Genomic DNA, 12,347 nt, shown 5'->3' on the forward strand with positions numbered 1-12,347 from the left:
TGAAAAAAAAAATATTTTTTATCATAAAATTAAATGTGTCATAAAAAAAGTCAAAAGTAAAACTGAGATGATTTCAGAACTTTGATGCTTTTAAACGGGAGAGACCCTTAAGAGCTGATCCTTTAAAAATATTTTTAGTTTGAATAAATGGAGAATTTTTGTCCAAATATATTAGAAAATTCCAAAACAGAGCTGAATTTCTTTTCCTGTAAAGGGCAAAATAGTGAAGAATTAGAAGAAAAAATGCATATGAAAAGCCATAATGTTTATAGTAAGATTAAACACTGGTCCCATTTTCTTCTCTAGTGTTTTTTTGGTTGGGAGTTTGACATATAAACAATGTAGTTTGATAAAGCAAACAGGTGGAATTCAAATTGACAGCCTTTGATTTAAGAAGATGAATAGTTTAGAAACACAGTAACTTCCATATCACGGCACAATGATGTATTTCAATGTTTATTGGGGTTTATTTGCAATACTTGTCAAATACAGCAAATTTTTCAGGCTTTCAAATACACTACCTTTTAGTGGGTAACAGTCAAATTTTAGAGGGTTCTTCAGTTTAGACCTTGAACTGGGGAATTATTCTTCAGTACTTCACATTTCTGGTATGCCGTAGAAAACATATAAAGAAATCAAGAATCTGGTGAGATTTTTTTTCCAACAGCCTCCGTATTTATAGTTATTTGAGGTTTTATTTATTTTAATGAAACAGACAAGGCAGAAATGATTTATGGTGTACAATATATTTATGTTCTACATTTTCCAAAATTTAAACTCCTTGGGGATGAGACAATTAGAAATCTTACAGAAAATTTTCAGTGAGTTGCTTCCACTGCATGTTATGTCAAGCAGTATAAATACTCATCATTCTTTATTAATCACAATCCCTTTACAGTCTAATGCAGGAATGACACTGTGTCTCTCCACTGCATCTTCAGTTCATCTGCTACCGTGCTATTTATATACTGAATATCGCAATTAGTAGTTGCTTCATAATGCTGTTTCCAAAATGTGGCTGCAGACCAGGTCAGTATGGTGAAATTGCAACTAAATTTTGGAACTGAAAGTTCTAGATTCAATCTTATAAATGCTTGACACTGAGAATAATGCATACTGTGGAAAGTCTACTTAATGTTGATACAACTGCTCACATTAGTAGTCAATAAGATCAATCATAAATACAGTTTGGGATTTTTCAGTTTCCTCTTGCATCATGATTATATTTCTTTTTTCTGTTCTCTCGGTTTTCACCTGTAGTCAGTGTCTTTTAAGAAAAAGAAAACAATCAAATGCCTATTCCTCTTTGTTTTCTTCATTTCTTTTCCCAACTTCTTTTCTTCTTATTTTCATTACCCCCATTTTCTTCTTCTGCAACAATAGTTCATAAATGAAATCAAATAAGGTAAAGGAAAAAGAAACTGAGCAATATCAGTTTGGTCTGTAGCAAAAAAATAATACATTCTAGATGATTTCCTTTTCAGGCAGCTCCAACTTTTATTTTACTCTTTTTTTTTTTTTTTTTTTTTTGCAAATGGGCATCTATAAATATAGCTTACTCCCGCTCAGTAAAAGTGCTGTGAACATATTGATAGTTTGTGACTGGGATAGCACTCATTTTTTTTTTCAAAAATGCATTTCAAGAAAAAAAAAATAATTAGGAAAACTTAAAAAAACCCCAAGCTCCATAATTGCAAGTGATGAATATTTGCAGTTATGCATGTGATTCAAGAGTTTGCTGAATCAAGCCTTTTGGAAGAATGACTGGACATAACACCCCATTGTGACAGATGAGTGAGGAAATATAGGCTTATCTCTGAAGTCAATGAGAATGCTAACAGTTTTCATAAGAGTGTGCTGCTGATGTGGAACTACCTCAAGAAGTGTCAGAGGAGGATGTGTCAGATGTAAAGAGGACTGTGTACAGAGAAGATTGTAGAGGCAGGAAACATCCTGTAGAAAGCTATGAAATGCACGAAACCTTTAGATATTAATTTACCTTCAAAGTCAAATTTGAGATGTTCTGTCTGTCTGAAGTAAATCAACTTTATTTTCTAACCTAACAAATATGCAGAATGAAAAACCTACCGGTGAAGTTACTATGAGACATAACTTTTTTGATATCTGAAATACACTGAGATGTACAATCAAGTTAAACATTCTTGGCACTTAGATGAATAAATGCTTTAAAAATCAAGTATATAGCTAAAATCAAGTATATAGCTAAAAGACAGAGTACATATATAATGCCACTTTTTAAAAAATTAGGTCTATAAATGACTGCATTGCTGACTTACATATGATTTAAAAGCATTCAGTTTCCTTTAATACATTATGCAGATTCTATAAAAAATATAATAAATTATTACATAAGTACATACATTTTAGTGCAGCTCCTTAAAAAGTAAAAATGTAAAATAGAGATTTTTCCTAAATTGCACCATTCTGGAGGTGAGGAGGTCCTTGAAATGAGCTGTGGTACTGATGCATCTGCAGATGTCCAAATTGTTACTGATTATTCTATTCCAAAAGTCCACTAGAAAAATAACTTGTAGGACAAGACTATCTTTCCGTACCAATACTTCTTTTTTTTTTTTCATTATTATTAGATTTATTTTTTTTAATTAGCCATGGCATACAATGGACAGAATTTAATTGTGTTGTGTTCTGTTCACATGTTCATAAGTTACCAGAAAGGACTGATTCACAGAACAAAGTGGAACTTTCTGAAACACTGGTTTTGCTTTTGCAGTAGCTCTGAAGATCAGACAAAATGTGTCAGGAATTCCTGCTGTATTGAAACCTATAGACCACAGGGTCTAATGCTGAAATCAAGAATTTAATGATGTCCGTTGCTAAGAATTATCTCCATTTTTAATTCTAGTTCAAACCATGTTTAATCTTGAAGGATGAGGAAAAGGATTTTCTTTTACACTTTTCCACAAAATGTTTCTGCATAAAAGGGTTTCATCAAGACTAGCATACTGTAGGAGACTTTGTAACATCAGGCAGCCGAGAGAGAGGCTTTTCTTTCACCTTCACTATCCACTGCAGGAAAAAAGAGAGGGAAATCAAGCTTTTTTTAATTATTATTATTTTTTAGCTTGGAAACGGTTTTTGGTAGGACTTTGTTCCTGCAGAATCTGAAACGGCTTCTGAAGTTTTAGGAGGTTTTAATAAAGGAGAACTTTATAACATTAAAGCAGTGATCAATACAAGGCATTGGGGGCTTCCAATACACATTCCCAGATAGCTCAAATACGACCTCTGTGGTTACTGGGTCTTGTAAACCAGAAACATAAGTTTGCAAATCAAGTTTCTATTTTCTTTTTTTTTACTTCAGCATAAACTGCTTGAATGACTAGACTGCTTACTCAGTCCCAACTATTTGTTGTCCTTATTCTGCCTTTTATAGTCACAGTTTTCCTACCTGCCAGTCACAGGACCTTTAAGTAGAATTGCAAACCCAACATTTTCTGGAGATCTGATAGCCCTGATCTTTTAACAGGTATTGCTGCAGAGAGAAGACAGAATAAATCACACAAAACAATGTTTTGTTTTGTCATAGCTAGGGCGTTACTAGATTTCTTAAAGCCTGGTTGCCCACAGTGGAAGATGATCCAGTTAGGGACCATTACAGCAAACCAGTGGACTGGAGGGGATGGACCTGAGGGCATTAAGGGACCTGGCTGCCATTGCAAGGCAGATCTCATTGTCCTCAAGGGCAACCGGGGGAGGTCTCTGGTGACCCGAAAAAGGCAGATATCACTCGCAATCCTTTTTAAGACTGGCAAGAAGGAGGTCACCGGCCTCACCTTAATCCCTGGGAAGATTATGGGCTAAATTCTCTGGGAAACCTTGCCCAGGCGCGTGAAGGACAAGAAGGTGTCAGGAGCAGCCCGTGTGGCTTTACCACGGGCAAACCACGCCTGCGCAGCTGTTTGGCGGGGCCAGGACCGGTTAAACCCCTGTACCTCCAACCGAAAATGGCGGCGTGAGAGCCTTCCGAGGGGCGGGCGCTGAGCAGCCGCGGTGACAGCCAATCGCCAGGCGCTGCGGGGCCCTGAGCCAATCGCAGTCGGGTACCCTCCGCCCCGCCCACAGCGCCGAGGCACCAGCTCGCGGTTGTCTAATGGCAAACCAGGAGAAGGAGCTTCGGTGTCCCGGGGCAGCGCCCGCAGCCTCTTCAGGAACCGTTGTTCCTTGGAACTGCTTTGGGGAAAAAAGCCTCATGAGGGAGAACATATTCCTCCTCCCTAGAGCTAATGAAAGGAAATTAACCAAAGCACAGACTAAAAAGTTTGGTTGGGTTTTTTTTTTTTTATTTTGTATATAAAAATGTTTAACTTGTATGATAATATAGATAATTCTATGTATAGTTATAATGTTTATAATTATAGGAACTAGATGATGATAGAATAAAAATTTATTGAACACAAATAAAACGGTCTGCATAAAGTTATTTAGTAACTTTTGTTGACCTCTGCAAATATATTTTGTAATATTTTGAAGCCCATTATTTTTTAACTTGGAAAGAAATTTGCTTCCTTACCGAAGACTTCTGCAATGAGTATTAAATTTGTTTCTTAGCTGGGGATCTGGATAGTTGTAAATGTCTTCTTTAGAAAAGGGAATTGCAAATTAGGGGGCAACTGAAAATACATCCTACTTTTAAAACTGCTTCAGGTTACTGTGTTATGTTTTTTTTATAATTTCCTTGATACTTTAGCTAATTGTCAGAGTTATTCGGCATACTTGTCTCATTTCCTCTGCTCTTCACCTGGTTGATCCTATACAGAAATATTAATAATATAAAAATGTGTGACATCCTACTTAAAACCCACAGATTTCTCCTGCTATCGAATGCCTTAGATTTTTAAATCTTTGCTCTTTTAAAAAATGTATCAGTGTCTTAGGCAGCTCTTGCATGAGACTGTAAGTCTCTTACGATAGATGCAGTAACAATATCTGGTGAGAAGAGTAATTGGAGTTATGATTAAAAGTTGAGATCGTTCATTTAAACAAACCCTGTAATAATTGAAGAAGAAAGGTAACTATAACAATAATGTTTTAAAATAGTGGATTGAATGATGAGTTTTCTTGGATGCTTACAGTATAGAAGATGGGAAAGTGCATGAGGAACACACAGGGCTTATATTAATTTTTTTAACCATTTAATCAAATTGCTTGTTCTACATTGATCTCTTGTCTCCTTATCAGCTACCTCCCGGTCATCTTCATACATGTTTCCTGGAAACAGCCGTAGGTAGGAAGATTTTATGGAAGAAAACTTTTGAATTAAACTTGTAACTGAATTTATGTGTAAAAAAAATTGTTGCTGCGTATATTTACTTGTACTTAAGTCACATGCTGCAAATAGAACAAGTCATAATCAATAGGGCTAATCTCAGCATGGACAGTTGTACATAATCAGAAAACTGAGATTAGTATGGGTCTTACAATGCATGAAAGGAAGCAATATATATAAAGTACTTCCATTCCTTTGAGAGTAAAAAAAAATTCTCTTAGTGAGTCTTTCCTGTCAAAACCTAGTCAGCGAGGCTCAAATTCTTAAAAAGGCCCATTCAAATAGAATCTACAGATTAATACCTATTTACATGAGTTAGCCTAGAAGTAATTTGAATTAATTTAATTTGAAATAATGAACTTTCCGTTGATGCTATGTCAAGTTACAGAGAGATTTATTTTGCAATTTTTCAATATTCAAGTAGGAAACACTTATTTGCTTAGAAAGCCTCACACAGATGCTGAAAACAGGAAGATGTTATCTTTATATGACACTTAAGGAAGCTGCCTTCTTGTTCCTCCCACAAAACTGATTTTAACCAGTGTTATTTGCAGTCTACAATAAGTCCCATGATAGCCAGCTTATATATAGGATTTCAGTCCTGTATGATTACTTCACTGCAAGACTGAGCAAAATAAGAGCAAGCAGGTACTGTAGTGAGATAGAATGCTCTGAAAAATATAGATATTTCTAGAAAGAGAAATGGGAATAAAAAACAAACAGCTACTTCATTTGTCTAATCACTTTTTACAAATGTCTGTCTGTCGTGGTTTAACCCCAGCCAGCAACTAAGCACCACGCAGCCGCTCACTCACTCCCCCCCACCCAGTGGGATGGGGGAGAGAATCAGGAAAAAGAAGCAATACCCACAGGTTGAGATAAGAACAGTTTAGTAGAACAGAAAAGAAGAAATGAATAATGATAACACTAATAAAATGACAACAGCAATAATAAAAGGATTGGAATGTACAAATGATGCGCAGGGCAATCGCTCACCACCCACCGACTGGCACCCAGCTAGTCCCCGAGTGGCGATTCCCCGCCCCCACTTCCCAGTTCCTATACTGGATGGGACATCATATGGTATGGAATACCCCATTGGCCAGTTTGGGTCAGGTGCCCTGGCTGTGTCCTGTGCCAACTTGTGCCCCTCCAGCCTTCTTGCTGGCTGGGCATGAGAAGCTGAAAAATCCTTGACATTAGTCTAAACACTATTTAGCAACAACTGAAAACATCAGTGTGTTATCAACATTCTTCTCATACTGAACTCAAAACATAGCACCCTACCAGCTACTAGGAAGACTGTTAACTCTACCCCAGCTGAAACTAGGACACTGTCTTAGTGCTAATCTCTCTTTACCTGTGTTTTCCCTTCAAAATTATAAGATGGCAATTTCTGCAGAATAAAAAAGTGATCTAACATTTTATTAAATAAAACTGACATAATTATATTAAAATCAAATTAACATTCCATAAAACAATAGTAATCTCAAATGTTTTTCTTTATTTTTTACTTTTATATCTCAAAATACATCTGTCAATAAAACAAAAAGCATTGAAATTCCATGAAATCTCTGAAATACAGCTACAGAGAAAATGCCACAGTTTATTCATTAATAAAGCAGTCTGATTAATTTAGATTTTTTTTTGCCATCCTTTATGAGTAATTAGATATATAAATGATAATTTCAGTATGAATAATAACTATTTAAGCCACTTCATAGCATTATATATAATATGTAGTGCACAATATTTATTTAATTAAATATATATTCTCAGCCACAACTCAGTAACCTAATATTTAGCTATATCAAGCATTCAGCTTCCTCATTGGCTTCAATTAACTAAGGTCTTCAGAGATTAAATACTGGGCTTTAATACTGTGCAACTAGCTTTAGATATTTCTCCAGTGGGAGTAGCTGCAATATAATCTCTATGGAGTAGCTGCAATACAATGTCTTCCTTCTGTACTTAATGACCTGTCCTTTCTAAATCTGAGATGAAGAAACAGGTGGTAAAAACAATAAAAGGTTTGCTTCTCTCAAAGGGATTTCTGACTCAGGTCTGAGAGTTACTGCTTTGAAACTGCTGTGTATCAAAATTATTCCATTATCATGCCTTCTTTCATTTCTTGGCGTCATGAAATACCGTCTTTGTCTTTGAATTAGAGACTTTTCATTTTGACCTTAAGAGCAAGTAGAACATTTGAAGATGCATGCTTTTATTATATGAACTATTCTCTTGAAACAAATTTTTTAAGAAAAGTTGAGTGGAGATGTCCTTTGCTATCCAAGACCATCAAGCTCTTGGGCCAAGTCCCTAAACTTCTATTACATTTAATTTTGGTTTTCATATTGTTTTTCTAAATTCATTTCCTAGAAACTGAACTCTATTGAGCTCTCTTGGCCAAGTCTTGTCTACAGGTCATACTGTTGTGGGTTTAGTGTTCTGGCCTCCACCCCTCTGTCCAGACCACTGAAGAAGAGCCAAAGGTAGTGAACATTTTCTGTTAGCATCTGATTTGTGCTCCTTTCATGTGTAGTCATGAAAAGAATAGTGATGAACTAAAGAGGGAGCACCTTGATTATCTGCCCAAAATTAGATGGGATGTATCCCAGCCTAACCATCTGGAATGACTGGATAGATATTTCATTTGCACAAAATGATCAAGTTATCACTTGGCAGTGCTTCAAGTTTCTGTCCAGTGAAGAATATAATACAGAAAAAAGAGATGTTGCCATTATAGATTATTCAAAGCTTGACCAAGTAGGAAGATACAACTTCTTTTGTAGTCTGTAAACAATGTTTTCAGCATTGTTAACTTTTTTTTTAATATTTCATTTTGCTGATGAATCATTTGTGTTCCCTATTACTGAGGAGTAAAACCTTATACCTGCCCTTAACTAATATTAAGATCTAAATCAAACTTTCGGATTTTCTACGGTTGTCTGAACTCTTTGAAGATCTTCTGTTATGATAGATGCTACATTCAGTATTATTGATACAATATGTAATTCGTAGTCAATACTTAGAGGTTTACATTATTACCAGTGATCAAACTGAAGCATCGTCTGGAATACAGAACTGCAATGAAAGTCTCATGGAGTGATGATACTACCTCATTGCCTGATACAGTGTCTAATACGTTGAAAGGAAGCTAAGAGATTTTAACAAAATGCTTTTTTCTTTTTTTAAACTTTCATGCAGGTAACAATTACAGAAGTAGTGTCAGTTAATAAAAAGATGTAAACAACCAGACTTGCAAATTCAGAACAAATTTTAAGTATCACTTTAGAGACAGTAACACATTGATTACAACAGAGAGTAGATAAAAGCTTCAACAGAAACTGTACAGTGGAAATAAAATAAAGTATTATGAGTATGAGGTTCTACAGTCTAGCTATGTTTTAAAAAAACAGCAATAAATATATCTTATAAAAACCTCAATTTCCTGCTGCATTTTACTGGAGTGATGGATAACTGTGACATTGTTCATAGGAAAGTTATACAAATTCTGCAGGAGGACTATATGACACGGCTGATTGTTTAGGGGTGTGTGTGCAAGTATATGGCTCACTTGAATTGTCACAAGAACAACAGATGATAAGAGGGGTGAATAGAGAGAGAGATGTGTCAAAGACAGAAACACAGGACTCAGATTTGTTGCATATACTTTAAGGTCTTTAACTGAAGTAACTATATTAGAAGCTTGTAACACTGCATCTGTTAAACATCTGAGTGACTTTTAATGCAATTTACATTATTACTTAAGTTGCCATGCATTATGCTAATCAGTTTCATTTATTTTATGTATTCAAAGAAGACGTAAAGTATTTAAGAGAGAGCAAGTAGAAAACAAGCCTGGAGATGGGTTTTAGTCATCTAGGTATCTCCTGTTATTCTAGGGCCTGTGAGGCAACCCACCTGGTCTCCAGCAGCTCTTCCAGCAAGGCATAGATCTCTGAGAAGTCCAGGAACCTGGCTGCCAGCGCTGGTCACACAACTTGGATACCCGTGGCACCTCAGGTGACGTTAGGTACTTATGTTTAAGCAACTGAACCCAATCCAGAATGGCCACTAGAGTAGCAATACAATGTTCTGTGCAAACCGAATCCATAGTCATCAAAATAAAAATTGTATTTTAAACATGAGTTTACCGTACTTTTTTTTTTTCTTTAAAAAAATCTTATGAATACATAGAGGGATTTTTACGGAACTTGTGGCCTCATAAGAACTATAAAAAATTTCCTCTCAGTTCCTAGCAAATCAGTTCATTACTCCTGTAAACATATTGAAATACAATAAATTTAAGCATAGTCTCCTGAGCTTGATGCAATCTTTTTCCTTCCATTAATAATCTGCCACATAAAACAAGAGCATTTTAGGCATACTACCTGTTTTGCTGTTTGAAATCACAGTCCCACAGATGACTGTATTAACAGTATCGGTGAATCTTTTTTGTTGAACTTCTTTTCCTATGAGCTTTCTTCCTTTGAATAATATCTGGTTGCTCTCTTGCAAAACAACATATAAGTTTATCATCAGGTAAGGAAGGCAGGGGACCAGCATGGCTGAGTAAGGACCTCCTGGTCAAACTAAAGGATAAGAAGGAAATGCACAGGCAGTGGATCCACGGACACTTATCCTGGAAGAATATAGGCACGCTGCCCACATGTGTAGGGATGGGATCAGGAAAGCTAAGGCACAGCTGGAGCTGAATTTGGCAAGGATGTGAAGTATAATAATAAGGGCTTCTACAGGTACGTTGCTCAGAAAAAGAAAGATTAAAGACAATATACCACCTCCCGCCCCGTCCCTCTCCCCAGTAAAGAAGACAGGAGAACTAGTAACAACCAATACGGAGAAGGCTGAGGTCCTCGACAAATTTTGCCTCAGTTTTCACTGGTGATCACTCTTCCCACATCTCTCAAGTCTCTGAACCTCAAGGTAGGGACTGGGGGAATGAAGTCCCTCCCATCGTAGGAGAAGATCAGGTTCAAGACCACCTGAGGAACCTGAACATACACAGGTCCATGGGACCCAACCAGATGAATCCCAGAGTCCTGAGAGATTTGGCTGATGTAGTTGCCACCGCTCTGTCATATTTCAAAAGTCATGGCAGTCAGAAGGCCCCAGTGACTGAAGAAAAGGGAATATGGCACCCATTTTTTTAAAGGGTAAAAAGGAGGACCCCGGGAACTACCAACCAGTCAGACTCAGAGCTGTGCCCAGCAAGATCATGGAGCAGATCCTCCTGGAAGACATATGGAAGACAGGGAGGTGATCAGAGACAGCCAATGCTGTCTGACTAATCTGGTGGCCTTCTACAATGGAGTGACTGCATCAGTGGACAAAGGAAGCGCTACAGATGTCATCTACCTGAACTCTGCAAGGCCTTTGATACTGTGCCACATTCTTGCTGCTAAATTGGAGACACATGGATGGACTGTTAGATGGATAAAGAATTGGCTGGATGGCCATGTCCAAAGGGTTACAGTCAATGGCTCAATGTCCCATTGGAAACCAGTAACAAACGGTGTCCCTCAGGGATCCATACTGGGACCAATACTATTTAATATCTTCATCAGTGGCATAGATAATGGGACTGAGTGCACGCTCAGCAAGTTTGCAGATGACACCAAGCTGAGTGGTGCAGCTGATACACTTGAGGGAAGGGATGCCAACCAGAGGGAACTTGAAAGTTTTGAGGAATGGGCCCATATATGTCTCATGAAGTTCAACAAGGCCAAGTGCAAGGTCCTGCACCTGGGTCCGGGCAATCCCCAATATCAGTAGAGACTGGGGGATTAATTCATTGAGATAACTCTGTGGAGAAGGACTTGGGGATATTGGTGGACAAAAAATTGGATATGAGTCAGTAATGTGCACATGCAGCCCAGAAGCCAATCATATCCCGGGCTACATCCAAAGAAGCATAACCAGCAGTTGATTCTCCCACTCTACTCTGCTCTCATGAGACCCCACCTGGAGTACTGCACCCAGTTCTGGGGTCCCCAGTGCAAGAAAGACATGGACTTGTTAGAGCAGGTCCAGAGAGGGCCACAAAAATGATCAGAGAACTGGAACACCTCTTCTATGCGGAAAGGCTGAGATAGTTGCGGTAGCTCAGCCTGGAGAAGAGAAGGGTCCCAGAAGACCTTATTGCGGCCTTTCAATATCTAAAGAGGGATTATAAGAAAGACAGAGAGAGGCTTTTTACCAAGGCCTGTAGTGACAGGACAAGAGGAAATGGTTTAAACTGAAAGAAGATAGATTTAAATTGGACATAAGGATGAATTTTTTTATGATGAGGATGGTGAAGGCTGGAACAGGTTGCCCAGAGAAGTTGTGGATGCCCCATCCCTGGACGTGTTCAAGGTCAGGTTGGCTGGGGCTTTGAGCAACCTGGTCTACTGAAAGATGTCCCTGCCCATAGCAGGTGGGTTGAACTAGATCACCTTTAAGGTCCCTTCCAACCCAAATCATTCTGTGATTGCATGATTCCATTCTATAATTTATGAAGTCCCATAACTCATTAAATATGCCAAGCATTCACAATACAGTAAACTTACAAAATGGGAGTAGAGTCTTGATTTTAAAAAAATATGGTCATTAAAATAAATTCTCACTTATAAAAAGGAGCCTTTTTTAGTTGTTCTCTGTTTTACATTCTGAGTAAACTGGTACAAATAATTTATTTTGTAAGAGTTAAGACATGATGTTATAAAAAAATCCATTGCTTCAGTGTTTAGTTTAATACCAGGGCTAAATTTAGAATTAATGAACAAAGTAGCCTAAGCTATAGCCCTGCATTAAAATCTGGCTCCAAGGAGTCTGAGCTATTCTAGCTTACTTGCACTGGAAATAAAGGAAAATGCAAATTAAAGTTGTTCATATATGTAAGTATGTAGGGAATAATATATTCCGCTCTATATACCTAGCAACTGGAGGATTAAAAGTATACAGTATTAAGAGAGGTTACTAATTCATCACAATTTGTTCAAAATACTTTGTAAGGCAATTGTTCCAAGAGTTTTCT

The 12,347-nt window shown here is 37.3% G+C and overlaps 1 protein-coding gene across 1 annotated transcript in view; it reads right to left on the minus strand.

Annotated features, from left to right (window-relative positions):
* Nucleotides 1-3,839: 3,839 nt before the first annotated feature.
* Nucleotides 3,840-12,347, minus strand: part of GPC5 (glypican 5) — an 827,733-nt gene continuing 819,225 nt past the window's right edge. The window contains 1 exon segment of the mRNA XM_030036731.2: nucleotides 3,840-4,209. Coding sequence (XP_029892591.2) covers nucleotides 3,840-4,209 — 370 coding nt within the window.

Source organism: Aquila chrysaetos, chromosome 14 (assembly GCF_900496995.4).
Source record: "Aquila chrysaetos chrysaetos chromosome 14, bAquChr1.4, whole genome shotgun sequence".
NCBI classification, from domain to species: Eukaryota; Metazoa; Chordata; class Aves; order Accipitriformes; family Accipitridae; genus Aquila; species Aquila chrysaetos.